The sequence below is a fragment of the Chenopodium album genome, chromosome 16 (genome assembly GCF_948465745.1).
Source record: "Chenopodium album chromosome 16, dcCheAlbu1.1, whole genome shotgun sequence".
Taxonomy (NCBI): Eukaryota; Viridiplantae; Streptophyta; class Magnoliopsida; order Caryophyllales; family Amaranthaceae; genus Chenopodium; species Chenopodium album.
Genome location: NC_137849.1, coordinates 5524659 through 5551250, shown reverse-complemented (window position 1 = coordinate 5551250; position 26592 = coordinate 5524659). Strand labels below are relative to the sequence as shown.

Genomic DNA, 26592 nt, shown 5'->3' with positions numbered 1-26592 from the left:
TTAGAAATTAAAGTGAATTGAACTAAACTAAACTGATAATAAGCTAAAGAGAACAAGCCTTAAATCCATCAAAATTATACGGAGTACAATGACTACTTGTAACAAGTATACTGTTATTACTCTAGGATTAGTCAATTGACATTTGACAGAACCAAAAAAAAAAAAAAAAAAAAAAAAAAAAAAAAAAAAAAAGTGGTAATCTTCGTATCGTATCTCCCCTGTCCAAGTCCTCACTTCGATCTGCAGCGGCGCGTCCTAACACCCGCTGTCGAAACTCACCTTTTCTCCCTCCAAAATCTTTTCTTTCCTCTCTACTTCTGGAAATTTCTACGAATTTGCTTCAATTCGAAATTTCGAATCGTCATCAATACTCTCTAATCAATTTGAATTTGCTGAAATTCCTTGGAATTTTTGTCCAATTCGCTGCAAATTCACTTCATTTTTTTATCAAATTGAGTTCAAATCATAGAAATTTCCACTGCTGTATTGTATGATCCAACAATGGCGAAAATTAGGGATAGGACTGAGGATTTCAAAGATGCTGTTCGCCGTCAAGCCGTTTCTTTCGATTACAACGAGGTGCATTTCCCAATTCTCTATTTTAGGTCAAATTCAAATTATTGATGATTGATTGTATTGGAATTACTTGAATTATCATAATATAGATTATAATTGTATCTTGATTGATTCTATAGAATGAATTTTAATTCTGATCAACTTTCAATTTTGGTGTGTTAGTCTAAAATTGCTGCTATAATGGCATCATTCATTATACACAAGCCTCGCGAAAGGACTCCGTTCATGAAATCTTCGTTGAAAACAGTAAGCGGATTAATTTAATCTTCGAGGCGTTTAATTTGATTGGACAAACATTTTTGATGCATTGCAATGCTGTAATGTGCTGATTTTGCTTGGCATTTTTTAATTTATAGCTTGAGAGCATTGGAGAGTTGGAAAAATACTTGATGAAACATAAGCGCGATTATGTTGATATGCATCGGACTACTGAACAAGAGAGAGATAGCATTGAGCAGGAAGTAAGTTCTAAGCTATCTTTATGTTGGACTCATTGTGTATAACTATTGTTTTGTGTTCGAATTCATTGAAGTACTTGTGAGTTGTGGCAGCATGTTCAGTCTTAAGACTTGAGCAAATTGATTGATTCTAACCTCATACTTTACCATGGCTACGTCAAATTTGTTTGATTTTCTTTTACTGTATTTAGATTAATGGGTTTGTGGTAGTGGTTTTAATGTTAATTACTCGTGTTTGGATCAAAGGTAACAAATTTGAGCTCTTCGCTGTAATTAAAATGAGCACAGCAACAAATAAACAAGAGGAAAGACAGAAACTTGATAAAGATGAAGCTATTTTGATAAATATTGGGATTTCATACAGTTAACAAGTAGTGAGCTTTCGAAACATAACTGTCCTTCAGAAACATATAAGACCTTTGCTCTTCATAATTAGCCATCAACACGGCAATATTTGCCTGATTCTTTGTTTAATCTCTATATACATAGTTATACAATGCTCCTCACTTCATACCCTCTAAGCTCTTAAGCTAATCCATTCAATGTTATCTAAGTGAAGCACATTAATCCTTCAAATAATTACAAACCTACCAAGCTGAATTTCACAATTAGCCATTGGAAAAAATGTAAGACCTTGGCAATTCATAATTGATCATCAACAGCTAGTAAACAAAACAAACCTTGATCTTATACCAAGGGATATACCATCGCTTACCTTAATCATAAGAGCTTACATTGAGCTTCAATTTGTCTAGCTACTAATGATACTAAGGCAACAACAATGCACCACATATATTGCTCATCTAAAAGTCTAAAAACTTACTACAAGACTGTTTCACTTGTCTTTATCTGCTATTACATTATCACATAGAGACTTTTGCCTAACTATAAATTGTTGTACAAATACTCCTCAATGTGTTCACTCTAATCTCTGAAATTATTCATTCTTTGTTTTCGAGATGAGCACATTAGTCACATATTATTTATGCCATGATTGTATATCTGATCATTTGATCAATAAACCTTATCAAGCTCATTGAGAAGGTAATTAGTATTGATATTGAGTTCTTTGACAATTGAAATTTGTTCTTTGCAGGTTACTTCTTTTGTTAAATTGTGTCAAAAGCAGATAGAGGTTCTAAAAGCCAGTATAAGTGATGAAGAAGCCAATTCGAAGGGCTGGCTTAGTATGAATACAGATGGTTCAAATGCTGATATTATTGCACATAAACATGGTGTGGTATGTGATTTATGATGGTTGTAGTTAGTTTCTTATCCTGCTAACTAGCTCAGGATGGTGGGTGTTGGGGTGGGGTTGGGTTTCGGCTTTGCTGGTATTGGTGCTTTTGCTCCATTCTTTCATGAGACCTTCTGAGTTCAGAATGCTGATATATCTTTAGGTTTAGCTACCTTAAGTCAAGAAGCAAATTTTGTTGTGCTGTTTCCTATATTTGTGTTATGCTTTTATGTCCTTCACTCCTTGGTTTCTTAATGGATCACGGATGTGTCATGTCTCAGTGGCCCAACATGTACTTATATTTCAACAAGTAGATGAGATAAGCTATCTTATAAGGCTTGATGAAAAATAACGAGGAAAGTTAATTTGTGTGTTAGTCAGTTATTGTATACCTGTTCCCAAATTGAGATACCATAAGAGCGACTCTTTTTTTTCCCTGTTGGAAGTTACTCATCAAAACTTATTGGAAATGATCCGAATTTATTAGAACATTCTGTTGTCGTGAAATGAACTTGGGTATTAGCTGTTGGAACGTATTGTAAATTCTAAATTTTTCCTGAAACTTAATTTCTTAAGGTAAAAAGAACATAGCCTTTGGAGATTATGCATCAGTTCCTTTGCAAGGTTGCCCTGTTCTTTTTAAGAATTCCCTCTTTGTTATTGGTGTATGACTACCTTTCCTGTTTACGTCTTGAGCAGTAAGATCTCTCAATTGCCAATCAATTTTGTATGGTTTACTCACTGGCAAGTGAATCATGTCCCACTGTTGGTTGTTTGATGTGAAGAATGTGGATTAAAAGTTACTGATTCATTATGGCAGCTAAATGTTACAAGTACTTAGATTTAGTCGATTAACTAACCTAACACAGTTGGAAGTTAAATTATTATGGTTGCATTGTGTGGCATCTACATTGTTGCGAATTTTCTTTGTAAAGAAGATAATGCCTATGTTTTCCAGGTTCGGCACATTTCCTTTAATCCCTTATTTTTGAAACAATATACAGGTTTTGATTTTGAGTGAAAAGCTTCATTCAGTTACATCAGAATTTGATCGGCTGAGAGCTATACGGTTCCAAGATACACTGAATAGAACAATGCCCAGAAGAAAACGAAGCCGTGTCCCCGATAAAATTTCAACAGATCGTTTGAAATCAAAACATCCAGAGGCCACGGAACCTGATGAAGTGGAACCCAGTCCCCAAAGAGTCCAAGAACAGCTTTTGGATGATGACACTCGTGCACTTCAGGTTACAAGTTGCAGATGCATCATGATACTTTGAATAGTATCAATACACACTTTATAGTTAGTATTTGGCTGCAGAATTCATCAGAATAACATAAAGATTTAATGTAGGTGGAGCTGAGTAATCTCCTTGATGCTGCTCAAGAAACTGAAACCAAAATGGTGGAGATGTCTGCACTGAATCACCTCATGTCTACACATGTTCTCCAGCAAGTCCATCAGATTGAGTATCTATACGATCAGGTGAGATTTGATTCCATAGTTGATGGACCTTGAAATTAAAGTGTTTTTGCTAAAACCGAGCTACGAATTTTTGGTCTTTAGTTAAATTTAACAACTGTGTAATCGTGCCGTCTATGGAATGCATTCTGAGTTTCTGATCATCACCAGTATGTTAAAGTGAAAAGTAATCTTTTTTGTTCCAATTTCCAAATCTAATATAACAACTGTGTAATTGTGTAGTCTATGGAATGCATTCTGAGTTTCTGATCATCACTGATATGTTAAAGTGAAAAGTCATCTTTTTTGTTCCAATTTCCAAATCTCTCTTGACCCCATATTGTAATCATATGATTTGCAGCTTTTATGTTTTTCCTTGATATAATCGAAATTCTTGCAATCTGTGATATTTAGTAAACCAAAGACATAAATTGCTCCATCAAAGTAGAGCATTTTAGATGAGCATTTTTTCATTACTGCCAGTACCCATGGCATATCAAAGTGCATCTTATTAGGCCTAAGTTTTATGTATAAAAGTGTTGTGCATTAATATTTAAAGCCCTCAAATTATGCTGTATGTATTATATATATTCAAATTGTTAACAGCTATTGCCATATGATGGAAGTAGAACTTGCACATTCCATTAATTTGCTTTTTACCATGGTTAATATGACCATGGTCCAAGTTTCATGTTCATATAAGGCCCTTGAAGGGCTTGAACTAACTGTTCATATGAATTTATTTTTTTCATGAAAATTGAAAAGTTTAACGATCATGGTTCATATTTCATCTGTGTCCCTTAGTTCCTTGAACTTCTTTGTGGTTCCTTTTGTGGTGACAAGTTGGGGAGGTCGTATGGAAAAATAGCTCGACACCAGGGTGATGTCAGAGCATGTACATGTAGTTCTCCATGTTGCTCTAGGAGGAGAGAGAAACTCATGAGCAAACTCTACCCAACAAATAGGGATCTTGAGTTGCTTTTGGGTGGCTCTTCAGTGATGTATACTCTCATCTCAAAAATAACTGTACTAAAAGCCATTTGAGTTGAAAGATTTGAGTTCTGGTGTTTTTTTATGACTACTGTTATTTAATTGTCATCACAAACGACTGTGTTTGGTATTATGTCTATAAGATCATCTGAGAAACCTTTTATTTACACACCATTTGCTATTTTTTGTCTATTCAGGCAGTTGAAGCAACGCATAATATGGTGCTTGGCAACAAAGAGCTTACTCAAGCCATACAGCGAAACAGCAGTAGCAGAGTGTTTCTTTGGCTGTTTTTTGTTGTACTTACTTTCGCAATCTTATTTCTTGATTGGTATAGCTGATGTATGTAGTAGGTATAGAGGATCCAGAAGCTGCAATCGAAAAGGCAGTAGAAAATATGTCCACGGTTCATGACCAAATGTACTGGTGGTGTGAGGCTAACAATTCTCCAATATACAACGTACTTGTGAAAAAATTTCTTTGTATCTATCGTTTCCAGCCTGACACATACAAACTAGGAAATTTCACACTACACACTTTTTTTTAAAACTGTTTGTCCCTGCGTGCTAACATGTTGTAGACTTGTAGAAAACATGTTTACAACCGTGTCATCAATGAAAGTTGTTGGTTTGGATGTTGGATCTTATCTTTTGTTGTTATGAAGAATTTTGCCATTCACCTTCAGATGGTTAAGGACACATCCTTCTTCATGGAAAACAGCACCTATGCCCTTTTACTCTGAATACTCTACATATTCCGGTGAAAGTGGCCGAATCGGGTTTTGGTTGTAGTTTAAAATGTTTGGTGAAATTTTGGTTGTAATTTGCATAAATAAACTTTGATGATTGTAACTCGCAAAATGAATACTTTTATCGGTTGTAATTGACAATTTTTGTTTTTTTATTAAAAAAAAAAAAACTTTTGAATTATCTCAAAACGCTGCTCAAAGGGCTTTTCCAAAATGACTTTGTTTTTTTTAGGGAATTCCAAAATGACTTTGCTTAGACCAATAAGCTACTGGTATATAAATCAGCTGTTTGACCAATCCAATCAGCTCTTTTTTATCAAACCGCTCTTCACCAACCAAACAAGTCCTCAACTTGGATTCCAATTTCCCAAAATAACAGTCCCCTACAATCTGGTAGTTTGGTCCCACCTTTCTGCTGTTCTGCATCATATTTATTCACATGGTATCATATGCTAAATAACGTTACACATTATATTAGTAGTAATTTATCATATGATATTAATATAATATACAGATTATTAGATTATACACATTGTTCTTCTACGTATTACAGGCTACATTACAAATATTTACAAACATCCTTCATTTCAATTATCAAAAAACGAACTCTAACTTCTCTCTTTCTGTTTTTTCACGTTTCTTTGGTTTCTCCGAATTTTGAAGGAAAAAAAGCCGACATTTTTCATCTCAAAATCTTCAATTTCAGGTGATTTCCTTTTCTGGGTTTCATTTATTTTGCATTATAATCTCACTTTTAATTTCATGCTTGTTTAGTCAGATCTAATCTGTTTATGCTTTGGTTGACAATCTGGTAGTTTATTGATCCCGATAAAAAAAAAAAAAAGTAAACTATTGGATCTTTGACTCTTTAATAGGGTTTATGGCCTTATCGACACTTAGTTTTTGGCAAATTTATTGAAGCTTGTCACATAATTAGTTGGACAATTGAACATGTACCCGTGTGTAAAATTGAGTCCGAGTAACATAGAACATTATCGATTTTCTGATTTTTCTCTAATTCTTGGCTTTGTATTTATTTTTACAGGTAATCCGTTGTTCTCTGACACCCAGTTCCTGAATTTGAGGTGATTTTCTTTATAATAAAGAATGGATTTTTATTTCTCTTAAATAAATCTATAACAATCTTAGGGTTTAGACTTTAAATAATCAGGCAAAATTTTGCATTTTCAAACATACCCAGTTAGCTAGATATGATCATGTTCTACTTTTCAGGGAGTAATTCTGAATAATTTGTTGTTTCAGGGGCCCAAATTAATGTATTTTTGATCTGATTGAGTAAATTGAATTGTTGCTGAAGAAGTTATGAGTGAACAAAATCCTGCCACCCCCTTAATGCCCAATTCAAATTCAAGAAAGCTTCCTGATTTTAAGCAATCTATTAAGTTGAAATATGTCAAATTGGGTTACCATTACCTCATTACCCATGGAATGTATCTGTTCCTATCACCTCTTATTGTTGTCATTGGTGCCCAACTCTCCACTTTCTCTTTGGAAGATGTCTATGTCCTTTGGGAGCATCTTCGCTTCAACTTAATATCGGTGATTGTATGCTCGACCCTGCTCGTTTTCTTGGCTACCCTTTATTTCCTTACTCGGCCTAGCCCTATGTACCTCGTGAATTTTTCGTGTTACAAACCTGATGATTCTCGGAAGTGCACGAGGCAGATTTTCATGGATAGGTCTCGTTCCATTGGTACGTTTACAAAGGAAAACCTTGAGTTTCAAAGGAAGATACTCGAAAGATCAGGACTTGGTGAAGATACTTACCTTCCAGAATCTGTTCTTCTCGATCCTCCTAATGTGTGTATGCAAGAGGCTAGGAAGGAAGCTGAGATGGTGATGTTTGGAGCCCTGGATGAGCTGTTTGCTAAAACGAATGTGAAACCTAAGGACATTGGGATACTGGTAGTGAATTGCAGTTTGTTTAATCCCACTCCATCATTGTCTGCAATGATTGTCAACCATTACAAGATGCGTGGCAACATTGTTAGTTATAATCTTGGTGGAATGGGTTGTAGTGCTGGATTGATTTCAATCGATCTTGCCAAGCATCTTCTACAAGTCCATCCCAATTCTTATGCTGTGGTCATTAGCACGGAGAACATAACCTTGAATTGGTACTTTGGAAATGAAAGATCGATGTTGGTTTCTAACTGTTTGTTTCGGATGGGAGGAGCTGCGATTCTACTCTCAAACAAGAGATCTGATAGATGGCGGTCCAAGTATCAGCTTGTTGACACTGTCCGAACCCACAAAGGTTCTGATGATAAGTGCTTCACTTGTGTTACCCAAGAAGAGGATCCCGAGGGAAAAGTTGGAGTTGCTTTGTCAAAGGATTTGATGGCTGTTGCAGGAGATGCCCTCAAGACTAATATCACTACTCTAGGCCCCTTGGTGCTTCCTATGTCAGAACAGTTGCTTTTCTTTGCCACTCTGATAGGAAAAAAACTCTTGAAGATGAAACTAAAGCCCTACATCCCAGATTTCAAACTGGCTTTTGAGCATTTCTGCATTCATGCTGGAGGAAGGGCTGTTCTTGACGAGTTAGAGAAGAACCTGCAGCTCTCTGATTGGCATATGGAGCCTTCGAGGATGACGCTCAATCGATTTGGGAATACCTCAAGCAGCTCCCTGTGGTATGAACTGGCTTATTCTGAAGCTAAAGGGAGGGTTAGGAGGGGAGATAGAATATGGCAGATTGCGTTTGGTTCTGGTTTCAAGTGTAATAGTGCAGTCTGGAGAGCTCTGAGGGGAGTGAATCCCGAAAAAGAGCAAAACCCGTGGATGGATGAGATCCATTTGTTTCCTGTGGATGTCCCAAAGGTATCGTCAATTTCAAACTGAGACGAGCTTGATGAGCCAGCAGTTGCAGCTAAGTATCCCTCTTAGTTGCAGGGTGCTTTGAATGGTAGAAGAAACTAGTTCCTTTCAATTGCTTCTTTTGCAGATTTAACCTATCTTCGGGGTTGCAGTAGATGATACAGCTGATATGCCTCTTGTTGGCATGGGAATGATAACGAATTCGCTTATGAAGTAGAGAATTTGTTATATACTCAGATAAATGTCTAGAGTTGATAAGAGAAGTAGGAAGGTGTGATTAGGTGGAGATTAGAAAGCCTACTAATTTAAGTAGTGAACTATTGATGGAATTAAGCTAGTATTTTTCTTCTTGTTTCTTGGGGTAGACTTTTTGTGTAATTGATTGGTTTAATCTATTTATTTAATCTGACCATCCTATTGCCTATGATTTCTGCCAAAGTAAATATTAATGATTGAATCTTGAATAGGTTTTGCTAGTTAATAGTGTTCAATCTCAGCTAAATTTGATATTTTTATGAGGGCAAACAGCAGTATCTTCTTAATCTCCTTATCCTTCATTAAAGAAAATTCAAGAGTTTACTGTTGCCTGCACAAATTTTTAAAATGTAATTTTTTTCGCAGTTGAGCATTGATTTGGCTCTAGTTTTATCATAGCTTCAAAGACCATCGTGCTGTTACCTTTTTGAAGTTACCAAGTTTATTTTTTTTCAGGCTCGAACGAGCCACAAGGGCATATATAAGAAGTAACAAATTGGGGACTTAATTTCATCACTATGCTAAGATCTTATGAGCATTGAAGTATATTATTGTTCAATTCTTCAAGTTGTTGCAAAAGTTGTGTTTCAAACAAATTTTATGTCAAACAATTTTTTTTTTTTTTTTTTCTAAACTTAAATTATTTTTGTCAAATATTAATTTTAGTAATGTGAAAAGAACACGGTCTCAAGTTGGAAGTTCAAAACAAAACCTAATGATTTTATTTAAATAATTTTAAAACAATTCAAACTTAAACCTAATGATTTATACAAAGCCCATCTTTATAATGTGCAAATAAAATTTTTAATAATTCATAAAACTAAAATTCAGATACAAAAGTCAATAAAAGAAAAAAAAAACCTATCTTTAACAAACTAATGTAAACCGAGATTAGCACTTCCTTCAACAATCACGATTAGTGAAAATGACCAACCCAAAACAGACTTGCATATATACAAACTCCACTATAAAGTGTGGCAAAAGAACTATAACAAAGAAATGACGACCTCTTTGGTAGGTGGCCATAAATAAGAGTGACTATAGCCCACTACCAGATATGGGCTCATAGTTGTCCATACCACAATATAAAATTTTTTATTTTTCCTTTTTCCCCCCTTTTTTTTTCTTCCCTTTCCTCTACATCTTCTTCCTCCCTTAAACCCTTTCCCCACCTCCATGGATAGCTCCCATTGCCAGCCAAACTTCGCCCACCATACCTCCACCTCCGACAGCAAGAAACCCAGCCTACCAGCCACCACCTTGGTCGAAACCCAGAAACATGCAACCGCCTCCGTTATATATCACCGGAAACCATCCAAAAAAATTAAATGACTCAAAAACACAAGAGTGAGCAATGCTATGGAGTACTTTCGACTAATTTTCATGGTCTTCAAATATAGATAAGTTCCTTGTCAACTTATGGCTTTAGCCATTAAAAAGGGTGAGTTCTATGCTGGAAATTGTCTAACTTTGGTCGAAATTGACGACGTTAATTCTTTATCGGTGCTCCGTTATTATTAATTTATATACTGTTATTATTGGTTTGTATACTGTTATTTTTTATTTGTATACTGTTATTATAGTATTGAATATTGTTAGTAACAGGAGAGTGACTACTTTTTTACACCATAGTATGTAATACGAGAAATTACATTTTTGCTCCTGGTATGGGCTCAACAAGCCCATATCTGATAGTGGTCTATCACTACTCCATAAATAATGGTAATGGTAATTCCCTCAAAAAAAAAATATGGTAATGGTAACGGTAACGGTAACGAATTTGTAAGTAAATGTGTAAGGAAAATCAAAGTTCAATTTCATGGTAATAGTAGTCAATCCCCAAATCCAAAATTGTCCATTTTGTTCTATAAAATTTCATTCCCACGGTCCCACCTAATACCTCATCTCAAGTGATAATTGATGGTAATGATAAAACGTGAAGAAAAAACACACATGCTTTAGTATGATCACCATGGGGATTATATTATTATTATTATTATTATTATTATTATTATTATTTTCTAATTTACATGTAAACCTATTCTCATTACCAAAATTTATAATCAGCTACCAAATGGGTCGTAAGAAACAACAGTAATAAATAGCCATTATGGACTTCCATTTTACATAAGTGTCAAAAAGTTTTTACAAACCATGAAAGTACTCAATTACCCTCAACTTAATATGCGAAATGACAAACCACGAAAGTACCCAATTAATAAATATAATAATAATAATAATAATAATAATAATAATAATAATAACTAAAAAAAAAAATTAAAAACCCTATCCAACCAACTAGTGGCCAAAATCAGCCGAATAAGTGGCCAACCGTTGGCCAAAATAAGTCTAACAAGTGGTTGAACCAACATTAGAAACAAGTTTAGCCACTGTTATTTTGACTGTTGATTGTGTAAGCCGCCCAATAAAGGGGAATCGTGGTGAGGTGAAAGTGGTGGCCAAATGTTGACGTTAAATAGCTGTTATGCGCCAATACCAGCAACTATTCTAGTGGCCAAAATCGGCCGAATAAGTAGCCAACCGTTGGCCAAAATAAGTCTAACAAGTGGTTGAACCAACATTAGAAACAAGTTTAGCCACCGTTATTTTGACTGTTGATTGTGTAAGCCGCCCAATAAAGGGGAATTGTGGTGAGTCGTGATGAGGTGGACAAATGTTGACGTTAAATAGCTGTTATGCGCCAATACCAGCAACTATTTAACGTCAATATTTGATGTCCCCTTTTGATTGTTGTTGTGAGGATCGAACACGAGTTCTCTCTATCAAATGTAGTCCCAATCACCACTACACCAACATCTAATTGATACAAGTAACACCAAATATTGACGTTAAATAGCTGTTATGGGTCGATACTTAACCACGTTTAACCACCCTCTAATTTTTACTCGTACAATTTTAAAATCCTAGAAACACAATACTCTCTCTACCTTTCCTCTTGAGCAAGCCACTTCCCTAAATTTAATTTTCTCTCTCCTCAAATCCCTCTATTCTCACACAAATTCATCTTTCTTCCCCAAAAAAAAATAAAAAAATGGCGACTGCTCTTACCGAACGAAGTAGCCCTGCAACAATGGCCGCCGGGAACACCACTCACGGCGATGGTCTACGCCAGTATTATCTCAAACGAATCAACGAACTCGAACATCTTCATCGCCAGAAAACCCTTGATCTTAGCCGTCTTGAAGCTCATCGTAATGAGCTCAATTCTCAAGGTGAAGTAAACCCTAACCCTAACCCTACCTTTATTGAATTACTCACTTCTTCCTTTAATTTCTGTTCTCTGTGATTTTACTATCGATTTTTATTTTTAATTTTGTTTTTTTTTTTTTTTTTTTTTTTTTGTTGGGGGTTGAATTTGTCTTTGATCTTATGTTGGCATTGTTTGGTTTGATCCCTTTTGAGGGTTTTCTTGGTTTTGAGTTTGTAATTTCGTCGTTAACTAGTCAAATTTTTGTTCTTTTTTCCGCAATTTTTGTTTCGATTTGTTTCCGGCTTTATTGCAATTATGATGTTTTAGTGTAGTAATTAGCTGAATACCAAGATTTCAGAAACTTTCGCCTTTACCTTCAATTTACTGTGTGACCGAATTTGTGTGATGTCCTTTTCCTTGATGCTGAATTGCTGTATATAGGGTTTTGGAGTTGTGATTTTGATCAATTTTCTTTCGGGGTGGATTATTGAACGATAACGAGGGAGGGGCCAATTTATTTCCTACTCTGTCTTTGTTTTAGGATCTGGGAGTTTATTGTGAATTGTGATTGGTTTGTGATGTATTGGGATTTGGGTGAAGCTTAGCCTATCATACAATTTACTAATTTCTTCAGATTTTCGATATAGTTATCTGATGTAAGATTCGAAAGTTCGGAATGGTTGCTGTTGCTGTTGTTGTTTATGGGTTTAGTTTCTATCTTGGTATTTTTTTGGGACACATTGTACCATTGCATTTCTGTACTTTTTCAGATTTCAACCGGTGATTTTAATTATATGTGGGTTGCTTAAGTTTAGTATGAAGTTGATTGTTTGGAATGTGTGTGTGTAAACAGAGAATTGTTCTTTTGTGTGGTTTGTGATGAATTAGGTGAACTTTGTAGTTGTTTGATCAATTTTAAATCTTACGTAGAAATTATGTTTATTGCAAGTATGCTTGAAAAGCTTGGCCTTTTTTACCCCACATTGAGTGTAGTTAGATTTATACTGTTAACTCTCTTGGACATGCTCAGTCAGGATGCTCAAAGAGGAACTAATGCTGCTTCAAGAGCCTGGATCATATGTTGGAGAAGTTGTCAAAGTAATGGGAAAGTCTAAGGTGTTGGTCAAGGTAAGCTTATATCATTGTGTACTGAGTCATTTTTCTTTAGCGACATATTTTTTACTATAGAATTAATAACAGTTAATGGTAGTGTTCAACTTTCCAAATTATTTATTATGATAGTAGTCTTATCGTAAATTATAGAGTGAAGTTTCTAATTATTACCAATCCTGTAACAGGTTCATCCAGAAGGGAAATATGTTGTTGATGCTGATAAGAACATTGACATAACAAAACTCACACCTTCCACTAGAGTTGCTCTTCGCAATGACAGCTATGTCCTCCATCTAGTCTTACCTAGTAAAGTTGATCCTTTGGTGAACCTTATGAAAGTTGAGAAAGTTCCTGATTCTACTTATGACATGATTGGAGGTTTAGACCAGCAAATTAAAGAGATAAAGGAGGTTAGCTGTCACTATGTTCACCCCCGCCCAATGACGAGAGTTAATGAGTAGATTGCTTTTGATAAACAAAGGGCATTCTAACTCTTTAAAAATTGTTTCAGGTTATCGAGCTTCCAATCAAGCATCCTGAATTGTTTGAGAGTCTTGGTATTGCTCAACCTAAGGTGAAATTACTGAACCATTTTCTGGTTTTGACCTATTTGAACCTCATTATGTTGAATGATTTAAAAACATTTATGTCTCTGGTTCTGAATACATGCTTTTGTTAACATTAACTCCCTTCTCCGTTTCACATTTATGGGCTTGTGGGAGACTTTCATTGCTATAGTGCGTTTATTTCTTCTATGGGTGTCTTAACCATCACATTTTTTGGTAATCATGACTGTGGCACATCTGTCTTTTGTTTTGTACAGGGAGTTTTGCTGTATGGTCCACCCGGTACTGGAAAAACTCTGCTTGCTAGGGCAGTGGCACATCACACTGACTGTACATTCATAAGGGTTTCTGGGTCAGAGTTGGTGCAGAAGTATATTGGAGAGGGTTCCCGAATGGTTAGAGAACTTTTTGTCATGGCCAGGTTTGTTTCATCTTTTGTTTAAAGCCTGCTATACTGTGTTCATATCCCTATTTGATATTGCATCAGAAGGTTTTTAAACTTACATTATATTTTTTTGTGCCGATTTAGTCTTAATGAACAATGTGCATGACTTTTTGATGTTTCTGTTGTGCAGAGAACATGCTCCATCTATCATATTCATGGATGAAATTGATAGTATTGGATCAGCAAGAATGGAATCTGGATCTGGAAATGGAGATAGTGAAGTTCAAAGAACTATGTTGGAGCTTCTCAATCAATTAGATGGATTTGAAGCATCAAAAAAGATTAAAGTACTTATGAGTTGTTTTCTGAATTGTTCTTAATTATATTATTGGACTATTAATACCTTGTATTTCATTGTCATTGATGTGGCATAATTATCCTCAGGTTTTGATGGCCACAAACCGTATTGATATTCTGGACCCAGCTCTCCTTAGACCTGGAAGGATTGATAGGAAGATTGAGTTCCCCAATCCCAACGAAGATGTGAGTTTAATATATTGGCATCATTTCCTTATTTCACAGCTTTGTGGTGCACTTCGTATTTGCATATTTTCTTCTTTAACTCAATTAACTGTCAAGCAAGTGCTTTATCCCCTCCCTGAAAAACATGTAGCTAAAATGAGTCTCCTACTTTGTACTCTGCTTTATGGACTGAAAGGACCCTTGTTGATCTGAGTAGGCTAGTTCAGTAAGTTTGGAGGGCATGGAGACACTTTCATCAATCTGTTTTCTTTTGTAGGCTTCCTCTTGAAGTTCCTTTCGTAGATTAACCCAAAGTGCTGATGCTGTTGTCTTCTTTTGGAAAGGCTTAGAAATTTTCTTTTATTATACCTTTCTTTGGATTGGATTGAGGGGAAAAAAAAGAGAGGGGGGGAGGGGGTTATTATGATGCGCTGTCTACTGTCATTAAGTGCAGTTAAATTATTGACCTTGTGGGTACTCACATAACCGATAGAGAAAATAATGGTGGCATGTAACATGAAGTAAATTTAAGAACTTAAATCTGCCTATAAAGGATTACAAGTAAATAATTAATGATCCGAATCAAGTGGCAGTAGCTGTTTGGGACTTTGGGTATAATGTACTCATCGGTTTATAAAATATTATTAGGTGCAAACAACATTTTAAGTCTTGTTGATATATGGAAGAAGGAAGATTTTGTTTTTTTTTTATTCCCTAATTGGACGTGGAAGAACATTATATGAGAAGAAAGCACTTAGCCACTTAGTGACTCATATAGTTACATCTATCAATGTACCAAAGGGTGCTCAACCCTTTCTTTGCTTTGACAAGGTGGTCTTTGTCCTTTAAATGTAGTGCCAAGCATTTGGTAATGCATTTTTGAAATACACATGTTATTCATTTGGCTTAGGGTCATGCATTACTAAGCAAGTAGAATCAGCCTTCACTTGCTGTAAGCAGTTTTGAATGAGCTGTTTCTCTTGCATTTATAAACTTAGAATGCTTAATAAAATTTTATCTGAAATTCCCCAACATATTAACAGTGCTTCTACATTATTCTAAATGACTTCGTTGCATCTTTTCAGTCTCGTTGTGACATCTTGAAGATCCACTCTAGAAGAATGAACTTGATGCGCGGGATTGATTTGAAGAAGATTGCGGAAAAGATGAACGGCGCTTCTGGTGCAGAGTTAAAGGTTTGCAGACTGTTGTTTTCTTTCAGCATCTTATATCTTTTTTGGTGTAAAATGCGTATCAAATTTTAGAGCTTTTCAAATGATACAGAGTTTCCAAAGGATTATGATTTCTTACAACATGTAACATGCTATACATGCATCCCTAAAGCATACTTAGACAAACCATTGGCATTAAAATGAGACTAAAGCTATCAGACAACGCTGTTTCCCTTCCATATTGGAAATGCCGATCATTTATTATATGCTTAGGCTTATCTTTTTTTTTTGGTTGGGATAAACTGAAATGCCTTTTGCCTTTTTGGCACCAGAAAAGGGTGTAAGAGAGAGAAAGGGGACAAAGTTTGGCTTGTAAGGAACATTCGACTTTTGTCAGTCTCATAGATAAACTTTGTTTTGTGCTATCCTGCAGAAACATGACACTAGTGAAAATTTGAGATTTAGGTCTGTGAGAGTCTCAAGTAGTTGTTGCTTTCCCATCAAACCTGATGAAAGTTGTGCTGTGCTGATTTTCTGAATCTAAACCTAGTTTATTGGTAAAATGTAATCGGGAGTGATGCAAAGCCGAAGTTTCCTTACGAATATGCGTCTAAGAGCATATATGTTATCCTTGTGAGCTGTGAGTTTTCATTTTATGGAACCCAGAAAAAGTAGATTCTTGTATTCTATTGTCAGTTGCTGAAACTAACAGGATTTGTGCTAGCATGACTAAATTACAAGTACGATGTTTACAAAACAATAATCTGGGAGTTGGCTGTGATAAGCTATTGAATCTTAATAACTGCTTGCCTAATAGTCAATGAATTGACATTTGCATGTGTGAATCTGTGTTTGGCTGTATACCTGTTTAATAGCAATTTTGAATTGAAACAGTTTATCTAATTGATTTCCCCTTTCCCTGTTCATTTATGATCCTGTAAACATAGATGGCTTGGTCTATAAGATTTTCCTGTCGGTGATTTATACATTTATTTTACCAAATTCCTCTACTCTGGTGTGTGCAGGGTGTATGTACTGAAGCAGGTATGTTTGCTTTGAGGGAGAGGAGGATTCACGTAACACAGGAAGATTTTGAAATGGCTGTGGCTAAGGTGATGAAGAAGGATACAGAAAAGAATATGTCCTTGAGGAAATTGTGGAAGTAAAAACTTCATGTCCTTGTATTCTTTCTGGCGGCATTGATTTTCCCATTGAAAAATTGACGAAACAAGAAAATCTTAAACTAGTTACTAGCAAACTAGATAGCAGAGAACAGATGAATGAATTCCTTCCTATATATTTTTTCTCTGGTTTGGTTGGTTATTTGAAGCTTTAATTGCTAAATGTTGATGTATTAGCTAGATGCTGGTGGTAAATTATTTGAAGTTCTATAGTTCTTCTGCAGTGTTATTGTCCATTTCATCCAGAAATTTTTTTGCTGAACTGATTTTGTTTTTACTGAATTGAAATTATTTTTAAGAGAAAGAAAATAAGGCCTTAATTTTCGATACAAATCTACACCTTAAAGTATATGATCTGATTATTTAAAAAATAAAAAGAGGTAATCTGATTGGCCTTATAATGAACTTGAGCAGATTCACTTGTTTACAATTTTGGGTACAAAACCGCGTCTAACTAGACCGTGAATATCCTACACAGAAGAACAAATAGATTATACGGAGTACAATATATATAAACTCTTTTGTTGGATACAATACCGTATCTAACTAGACATTGGATACCCCTACACACAAGCTCAACATCAACTTGAACTATTATAGCTTGTGCATATGAGGAGGGATGGCTTAGATAATTAGATTGAGTCTTGGAGATTCAGGTGCTCCATGGGCGATTTGCGCTAGTTTCGTGACATATTGCTAAATAACCATAAAACATCAACTTGAACTTATTGTTGCGTTTCAAATGTGATTGTATATAAAAAAAAAAAAAAAATTTTAAAAGCAGTACAAAACCTACAAGGGTGACTCTTTAAGTGATAATGAATTAATAACGACGTAAAGTACGGGAGCAATTAAAAATCACCATTTAAGATACTCCCCACTATTGAATATTGATGTTCTAACAAATAGATGTGCAAAAATAATTCATACTCGATTACTCAAATTTATATATAACCAAATCAAGCATAAACTTTACTACGACTTGGACTCGAATCATAATAACAATTGTGATGAATCACTTTTACTTAGATTTTAACTCGACTGAAAATTAGCAATATAATTTAAATAAAACTAGATTGCTGTTTTCTAAAAAACTAGAAAACCATAAAACTCTATTGTAATTTACTTCCTCCATTCTTTTTTACTTGATCTGCTTTGACTTTTACACTATTCACCACCTCATTTGACCATCTTTTATGAATGATATGTAAGGAAAAATATATTCATGTGAGATCTTTTTGAATTCGTCTCAATAAGAACTATCATAATATACAACTTTTATAATTTTTACTTATGGAGAATTAAAATTATTAATCGCTAAAGTTTAATATTGATAAATGTGATAAAAAAAATAGGTCAAGTAAAAAATAACAGAAGAAGTAATATACATATTCGTAACAAGTTCAATTTCTCATTGATAATTGCTACAAAAAAACTAATTCTAATTGGACCCGAATCATACTCAACCGAGTTACTCCATGTGACCTACCCAAATACGTAGTAGATTCAAACATAAATTTAATCCTCCTTTGAATGACCCAAACAACCCAATTGCCACCTCGAAGCAAGAAGCTCATCAGCAGGCCCCAACAGTTCACAGCAACGTGCTCAGTTTCTATCCATCCAGCTCTAGGCAATAGAAACAGCCAATACTATCTCAACACTATGCAACTGATAGTGCTTCATTTGTCTCCACTCAAACTTGTACCCTTTCATTTTCTGCTTACCACTATTAACTCTTTCTTTGTCATAATTTGTGACACTTCAATTTCAATTTCTGGGTTTCAAAGTTCTTATTACTTTCGTTAAACTTGCTGGATTTTCTGCTGAGAAGATGGGTACTTGTGTATTTTGATGGCAATTTGGTGGTAAATTTCTGGTTCAAATTTTGTGGGGTGTTTGATTTTCAAGATGGGTATGGCTTATCTTGAATACCCAGTTGGAATTTCTGTTCAATCTCATGGAAATTGTAAAGATTTTTTTCATAAATTGGAATCAAGAAGCTTCAGCTATCAATCCAATTTAGAGTTTTGTAGAAATAATGCCTGTTCATCCTTAAATTCCAGCTTTACATTCAAGGTATTATCATATATTCATACGATTTAGCTATGTGTAATTATGTTTATTTGATTATAAAGTTGCTGAATTATCATGAATATGGAGAAGATTGCAGTCATTAATGTTGTTGCAACCCTTTTAAGGTGATATTAGAGCAGTTGTTTTCTAGTAGTTCTGTTTAAGACTCTTCATTTTATTTCAAATACCGTCTGATCCTTGACACTCCAACATTGGCACGAATACTTTATGCTTCAATCTGATCAAAAACATGGAATTGTTTGGTGGTATACCCGAGTCTAGCATTTGGACACATACATGGTATGTTTGACATGAGTATGAAAGTCTTGATAACATATGATCTTATTGTTGTTCTATAGGATAAAATTCATCCGGATTCACCCTCTAAAGATTGCTTCATACTCCGTTACCGTAAAAAGTATAGATTTTCAGCTATAAGAAGTCATTTTTGGCTATTGTAGCTTCAAGCTTATTATTGTTGCAAAAAATTGTGGACTACTGACATTGTGATAGGTAGGGCATGGGGTGGAATTTTTGACAATGAAGGACCTTTGGACTTGAAGAGTATGTACCACCAATAAATTAGATTTGGATAAGTAAGAAACAAACTTCAAGCGTGGGGAAGCGAGCTGGCTTGTGGTATTCTTTAGAATGCAAAGCTTATGAAAGGAATGTGGGGAATGTTCCTTGTTTGTGTGAAAGGGAAAATGGCGCAACATTGGAAGATTGATAGGAAGGTGACAAACATACGGGGTTTGTGGGCTACTCTTCATTTTTCCTAGTCTTATTTGCCATCAGTCGTCATGGCTCAAACGAGTGGTAAATTACATCAAGAAACTGCTGGAAGATGAAATTCAATTGAATGATGGGGTTGACATGCATGAGTCAGGCTGTCGTGTCCTTGCAGGGTGAGTTTTTGGAAGCATGTTGTATTTCGTTATTCGGTTGAATGACAAGGATATTATAATGAGTTTTTATAATGGTGTGATTTGTGTACATATGATCGCTCTCAGGTAATTGTTTGGATTTGTGGGTGAGGGCACTACACACGGGTAGTGTGTGGGAAACTAGGAAATTCGAGTCCGATAATGTGTTCTCATCTGTGTGGGACTTGGGAACATCGTCCCATGACTTGCATGGTGTAGACTGTTGGTCAAGTTGTATCTTCCTTGGTGAATTAGAAAGATGATTTCTTAGATGGAGGTGCAATGGTGATGTGCTTTCTTCTAAATGGGTGTCTTCTTGGAAACAAGTCTTCAGTTGGGAAATTGTTGGATTATAGAAGCTGTTGTGTATTGTGTGGGTATTGGATCTTGGAGCCAAGCTACAAATTTGGGCCACTTCTATGCTGCAGCCTATTTGCGTGGAGTGGTTGGCACTTGTTGGGCTGTGAAAAGTGTTGTCCCATGAGACAAGAAGCAACAAGTGATCAAAGTTTCTAGTTGGCAATTTCATAGCTTTGAGATCTTAGCTATTTCCTAGTCAAATCAATATATAAGAAGTTGACTTTGATCAGTATTACTTATACTAGCTGTAATATGAGTCTAAGTGTTTAAGTGCATATATAGGTAGGTTGGGTGTGGAACTCTTGTAGGACCAAGGTTGATCTTGAGAGCCTTGATATAACTTTCGGTGTAAAATCATTGTTTGTTGCTTTTTGTTGTTTCCTGTGTTTATTTCCGCATGATATAACTTTCAATTAACTGCATTAGGGAACCATAGTCCTAAAAGAAGACTTTAGTTGTCTTATAAAATCGAAGTGTATATATATGATAGCATTTATGTTGTTAAATATTGTTATGTTTTAGTCTTTAGGGTAAACTTTTTGGTGTTCGGTTTTTCTTTTCTTGTTATTATTCGGACTATTGTGAACTTTTATGATGCCCCCCCCCCCCCCTCCCCTGTCTAAGTGAAATACTAAACAACACCCGTTTTTATACAGAGTGCTTTGTGATATATCTTGTCTTCTTGAATGCAGGGATTTGCAGGAAGAATTCGAGCTCTTGCCAATAACAGTGACTTTTTCTGGGAAGACGTGCCTACACCTATACTTGATATGGTTGAAAACCCCATTAACATGAAAAATTTGTCACCAAAGGTTGAGAAGTCATGGTACCTTTTTCTTTACACCATTTGGTACAATTATGAATAATAATATTGAATCTTAGTGTCATTATAAGATGAAAATAAACAAGCAGTAAATTGAAGTTTTATGTCAATTGATTAGAATCCTGGTGCAACAGGAGCTGAAGCAATTATCTGATGAAATCCGTGGAGAGCTCTCTCTCATGGTATCAAAAGGACAAAAAAATTTAAAAGCTAGTCTGTCTGTGGTGGAGCTGACTGTTGCAATTCATTATGTTTTTCATGCACCAATGGACAAGATTTTGTGGGATATAGGAGACCAAGTGAGTTATCAGGCCCTTTTTTATCATTATGGAATTCTCTTGGCTCGGCTGTTCTGTTGCTCCTGTTTTTTTTTTTCGTTTCTTCCATTTTGAGATAATTGAGATGTGATACTATGAAGAGAGTTCAACACATATTTATACTCATGTGATGCCTTCTGCATTTGAGCAGACGTATGCACATAAGTTACTCACAGGAAGAAGATCCCTGATAAGTACGCTGGGACAAAAAAATGGACTTTCTGGTTATACTTCCCGTTCTGAGAGTGAATTTGACCCCTTTGGTGCTGCTCATGGATGCAACAGTATCTCTGCTGGACTTGGTAGATTTTAAATTTTCTTCCTACTAGATATGCTTATTTCTGTAGTAAAAGTGAATATTGCTAAATAAACATAACCACACCTCCATTATATCCATCTATATTTCAGGTTTGGCAGTTGCAAGAGATATCAAAGGGAAACGTGAGCGTGTAGTTTCTGTTATCAGCAATGAAACAACTACTGCTGGTCAGGTCTACGAGGCAATGAGTAATGCTGGATACTTAGATTCAAATTTGGTGGTAATCTTAAATGATAGTCGCCACTCTTTGCATCTTAAGCCTGATGAGGATTCCAGGAGACCAATTACTGCACTCTCTAGTTCTTGGAGCAAGGTGCAATCCAGCAAAACTTTTCGAAGGTTCAGAGAAGTTGCTAAGGTATGGTTCTCTTGGTGGTCTTTACTGAAAATAAACTGTGTAATTTTTAAGAGAATGAGCTAGTATCCCCTGCTTCGATGAAATTCAAGTTTAATTTTGTTCCATTGTTATATTAATGAGTTTTTTGTTTTCATATTCCTATAGGGTCTTACTAAGAGAGTTGGTAAAGATTTGTATGAATGGGCTGCCAAAGTCGATGAGTATGCCCGTGGTATGCTGGGTCCTACAGGATCAACACTCTTTGAGGAGTTAGGACTGTACTACATTGGTCCAGTAGATGGGCATAAGGTTGAAGATCTAATTTGTGTGCTACAAGAAGTAGCTTCGTTGGATTCTATGGGCCCTGTATTGATTCATGTCATGACAGATGAAAACATTGGACAACCTAAGAAAATGAGTGAAACAGTGGAAAATCTTGATGAAGGTAATTTATTCAGTAGTTACCTTTATTGCTCTTCAACATCAGTTTCGTACATTATGGCTGGATTCTATATATATGCATATCTATCAGGATGATTCCGTCTGATGCTTTGACGAGTTTTCTCAGTTATATTCTAATCAGTTTCTTGGTCTTGGTTAATTCAGCTTTTTAGCCTGTGGTACAATACAATACAATACTGTTGTTTTGACTCTTTGACACTTGTTAATTGTTTGCTTCCACTAATAGAGATGGATGCTTGCTTTGTTTTGCTAGCATGGTTGAACTGATAACATCTTGATTTTCAATTGAGTAAATATTACGTTTCCACTTTGTTAATACTCGGTTAAGTGGAGGTTTCTGAATTGAAAACACTTGAAATTTCTTTCTTTATACTCATGCATGCGCCAACCAATGAGGAAAGTTAAACCTTTTCTAGCTGTCAGGTTATCACTGTTGTTTAAGGACTCCAATTTGTTAATACTCTCTATGTTTTCATGCTCTCAAAAACTCTAGTTGAGATCAATTGCAATGAAGAAAAGCACACTATGTCGCAACTTGAGGAAGGTGTGGATCTTGATTACATTTACTAATTGATATATAATCGAATCCTTGATGTCCATTCTCCACTCAAGTTGTTTAACAATTCCTAAAATATTAAATAGTTGTAGTGACTTAGAGATTTGTTTATGTACTTGCATATATCAGATTCCAATCTTTTAGAAAAGGCAATACTTTAATGGTTCAGGGGAAATCAAAGCCGATTGTCTTATTCAATGACAGCATATAATTTTAAAATCGCCATAATAGCCAACATTTTTTCAATGCTTGTCCTCTTCTTTTCATTTCAGGCTCAAGTGATATTGATTCATTGATATCTAGAATTGGCCCTCAAACATATGACCACTACTTTATAGAGGCTTTATCATTGGAGGCAGAGAAGGACAAGGATATAGTGGCAGTTCATGCAGGCATGAGGATGGAGTCATCAATTCAGTTGTTCCAAGAGAACTTTCCAGATAGGTTTTTTGATGTTGGAATGGCCGAACAGCATGCTGTTACATTTTCTTCTGGTCTAGCATGTGGAGGACTCAAACCATTTTGTATCATTCCGTCTGCTTTCCTACAGCGAGCTTATGACCAGGTCTTGTCTCCCCTCTCCCTCCCCTTTTTTCATGCATTTTGTCTAATCTTTAACATATTATTACTCACTCTAGGCCTCCTATCATAAAGATACTAAAACATGACAGTTGCTTGACTATGGGACACAAGCGTGGGCCCTTGGCCATAAATGGTTCCGAACAATATTATATGACCCCGGGATGCATCCCCTACCACCCTATGAATTTTTGACACCGGGTCCCGAAATCTCAAAAAATAGTCCGATTTTGTGTATATAGCCTTCAAACTTGGCCTCCAGAGAACATTTTTAGACCCGGCAAGATCATGCATCGAGGTCCTTCCTGGGGTTCCCAAAGGGCCCAAGGAAACCTACTTGGTGCCTGGAATCATCTCATTCATGTCTTGGCTCACCCTTCGTTACCATGTCTTAAGATGCCTTGCCTTAGCCTTCATTTAATTACTATTTGCTGCCTGATACATTGATTTCTTGTAAGCTGCTAAAAATTAAATGATAAAAAATGGCTGCAAATTGGTCATAGGGGAGTTGAAAAACATGTGCTCATTTGTCTCTCCTGTTGACAGATTGTTCACGATGTTGATAGACAGAAAGTTCCAGTGCGTTTTGCTATCACAAAGGCAGGCATGGTAGGTTCCGATGGACCAGTGTGCTCTGGCTCATTTGATGTAACTTTCATGTCCTGCTTGCCCAACATGATTGTGATGGCTCCCTCTGATGAGTTTGAACTTGCTCGTATGGTAGCCACTGCAGCACAAATTGATGATCAACCAGTGTGCTTCCGGTATCCCAGAGGCGCTATTGTTGGCATAGATAACCCCAAGTGTAGAACGCCAATTGAGGTAGTTACTTCACTCTGAAAGTGTGTGCTTTATTTTATCAATTAAATGAGCACAGTAATTAGTTGAAAAACCTGATAAGTAAAATTATTGCTTCCACTTTCTTATCTCCTGTAAAATACTGCAGATAGATTGCTAAACAAGTAAACATAGATTGGCGATGCATCTGTTTTATTCTGTTTAGACCATTTGGTCTAATATTCCTATTACTGCTGATTATGTTTCTGCCTTAATGTAGGTTATTTTATGTTTGATTTTAATTTCTATATTTAATGTGATTGATACTTGTAAGTGTTGTGCACCATTGCCTTAGTTGTGAACTGTTTTCTGTAGAATAGATTGGCAAGGGGAAAGTCCTTATTGAAGGTAAAGATGTTGCTTTATTAGGATATGGAGCCATGGTTCAGAACTGCCTTTTGGCTCAGTCCCTCCTTTCAAAGCTTGGAGTAGAAGTTACTGTTGCGGATGCAAGATTCTGCAAGCCCCTTGACATTAAGCTTGTGAGGGATCTTTGTGATAATCATGCCTTTCTGATTACTGTAGAGGAAGGATCTGTTGGAGGATTTGGGTCCCATGTTGCCCAATTCATTGCACTTGATGGGAAGCTTGATGGAAGAGTTAAGGTAAATCTTTAAACTGCTTTTCTGTTAATTCTTGTTGATAAAATCTAAGCTAATAAATTAATCCTGTCCCCCACCGGCAACATCTGTTTTTTTTTCCTTCAGTTTATTATACTTAGTTGAGATGAACCCTACACCCCTTTCGACTTTTTTTTTTGGTTTTGAGCTTGAATGTAAGGTAATTGAGGAGCTTTACTTGATCTATGGTTTTGGTTTTCTTTCCGACAGAGCCAAGTGCTTGACCATACTCTGATTTTCCTCGGTTATTGCCTATAGAAAACTCTGCATTTAGCTTTAGCCATTTCCAAGCCTGTCAATGATTATTTATGGAGGGAAATGACTTTTAAGGTTCCATAACTTACTGTTCTTATTGGTGAGCAGTACTGAGCACTAATGTTTGGGCTAATATTCATAAATGAGATTGCAAGTTTAAGCCATGGGATTTGCATGCTAGGATGTATTTTCCTCATTTTACCTCTCCACTAGGAATCTGCTGTGCTTGTATCATGTCAAAGCCAATTAGGAGGTACTTGTACAGTTCAATTTTTTATTGATACCTACATACGGTGACACGCTGTATAGAGAAAGTGATGTTGAAGGGGTAAGCTGAGAAACCTATACTTGTGGAAACAAATTTACAAAATATAAATTTCCTGTTGTATAAAGCTGGAGCAGTGTGTTGTCACCTTCTTTCCTTTCACATCTCTGCTTCTGTTGTGTGATTGGCATATCCAAGTTCAAGTGTTTAACCTTGAGCAGATGCAGTCAGCGCTCTTACTTTTGTGATATCTGTGACTCTTTCAGTGGAGACCAATCGTATTGCCGGACACCTACATAGAACATGCATCTCCAAACGAACAGCTTACGCGTGCAGGGTTGACTGGTCATCATATTGCTGCTACTGTATTATCTTTACTTGGTCGGACCCGGGAAGCCCTTCTATTGATGTGCTAGATTCTGGATTTTGTTATTGATTCTCAAGGAGTGACTGATATTAACTCTGGCCATTACAAAGGACACTGGAAGAGTGGTGATAGTTCATGATGCATACTCAGCCATTGGATCACGATCATGTATTATTCTGTACATCCTGTAAACTTTTTTCGATGTGATTACCTAGTTTCTGTTTGTTCTGAGGAAGTTACTGGCTACCCAAGAAAGGATGATCATGCAAAAGGCTTGTAGTCTGCAATGAAGTTGCTTCGGTATATGCTCCACTCTGGTTGCTCTTCTAAATTGGTCATCTGTTTGATATGAGCCTTATATTTCCTATAGACAAGTTAGCATCTTGTACATTATTATTAAGTACTACGTATTGTTTGCTATGTTGTAATATTTTGCATTTTGAATGGCAATATGATAGTCTGTAGTAAGCTATTTGTTGAGCCTTGAAATGTTGTATCAATTGAAATTTTTGCTAACAGTAAATCAATGAATTGAGAATTACCATGCACGTACTTACCGCGGCTTGTATGAGACCAATACACAAAAATTTTGTATGTACCGAAAAATTTAGTAAATATTATTTCATAAAATACTTTTGTAGACGTTTTTTAGTTGAATAATTTAGTAAATTTGATAATATTTTTCATTTTGAGATTAAGGAGTTTAATTTAACTAAAAGTGTATGTAAATCAAGCATGTTTGGCGGAGTTGGTGGAAAACATATTTAGTGACCTTC

The 26592-nt window shown here is 35.8% G+C and overlaps 4 protein-coding genes across 7 annotated transcripts; all 4 read left to right on the top strand.

Moving 5' to 3' along the window:
• The first annotated feature begins 176 nt into the window (after positions 1 to 176).
• On the top strand, positions 177 to 5210 carry LOC145584764 (syntaxin-81-like). Its single transcript, XM_081641559.1, has 7 exons — positions 177 to 579; positions 739 to 822; positions 933 to 1037; positions 2131 to 2274; positions 3276 to 3518; positions 3626 to 3757; positions 4921 to 5210. Exons 1-7 carry the CDS (start codon positions 502 to 504, stop codon positions 5062 to 5064), a joined length of 930 nt encoding a protein of 309 aa, XP_081497685.1. The 5' UTR covers positions 177 to 501; the 3' UTR covers positions 5065 to 5210.
• A 771-nt stretch (positions 5211 to 5981) lies between these two features.
• On the top strand, positions 5982 to 8737 carry LOC145586160 (3-ketoacyl-CoA synthase 11-like). The gene is made up of 3 exons (XM_081642910.1): positions 5982 to 6177; positions 6517 to 6556; positions 6735 to 8737. Exon 3 carries the CDS (start codon positions 6795 to 6797, stop codon positions 8334 to 8336), a length of 1542 nt encoding a protein of 513 aa, XP_081499036.1. The 5' UTR covers positions 5982 to 6177; positions 6517 to 6556; positions 6735 to 6794; the 3' UTR covers positions 8337 to 8737.
• A 2777-nt stretch (positions 8738 to 11514) lies between these two features.
• On the top strand, positions 11515 to 16880 carry LOC145586159 (26S proteasome regulatory subunit 8 homolog A-like). The gene is made up of 9 exons (XM_081642909.1): positions 11515 to 11800; positions 12809 to 12906; positions 13077 to 13301; positions 13403 to 13465; positions 13715 to 13878; positions 14033 to 14189; positions 14287 to 14385; positions 15450 to 15560; positions 16562 to 16880. The coding sequence occupies exons 1-9, from the start codon at positions 11620 to 11622 to the stop codon at positions 16700 to 16702; spliced, it is 1239 nt and encodes a 412-aa protein (XP_081499035.1). The 5' UTR covers positions 11515 to 11619; the 3' UTR covers positions 16703 to 16880.
• Positions 16881 to 18304: 1424 nt separating this feature from the next.
• LOC145586158 (putative 1-deoxy-D-xylulose-5-phosphate synthase, chloroplastic) lies at positions 18305 to 26364 on the top strand. Of its 4 annotated transcripts, none has more exons than XM_081642905.1 (10): positions 18307 to 18796; positions 20772 to 20891; positions 21037 to 21201; positions 21371 to 21521; positions 21628 to 21896; positions 22041 to 22320; positions 23166 to 23458; positions 24019 to 24294; positions 24630 to 24914; positions 25716 to 26364. In XM_081642905.1, the coding sequence occupies exons 1-10, from the start codon at positions 18629 to 18631 to the stop codon at positions 25863 to 25865; spliced, it is 2157 nt and encodes a 718-aa protein (XP_081499031.1). In that variant the 5' UTR covers positions 18307 to 18628; the 3' UTR covers positions 25866 to 26364. The 4 variants fall into 4 exon arrangements, with proteins under 4 accessions (XP_081499034.1, XP_081499031.1, XP_081499032.1 ...); XM_081642906.1 differs by having other exon boundaries at positions 18768 to 18796; positions 20772 to 20905; XM_081642907.1 differs by having other exon boundaries at positions 18768 to 18796; positions 20772 to 20905; positions 21021 to 21201.
• Positions 26365 to 26592: the final 228 nt, after the last annotated feature.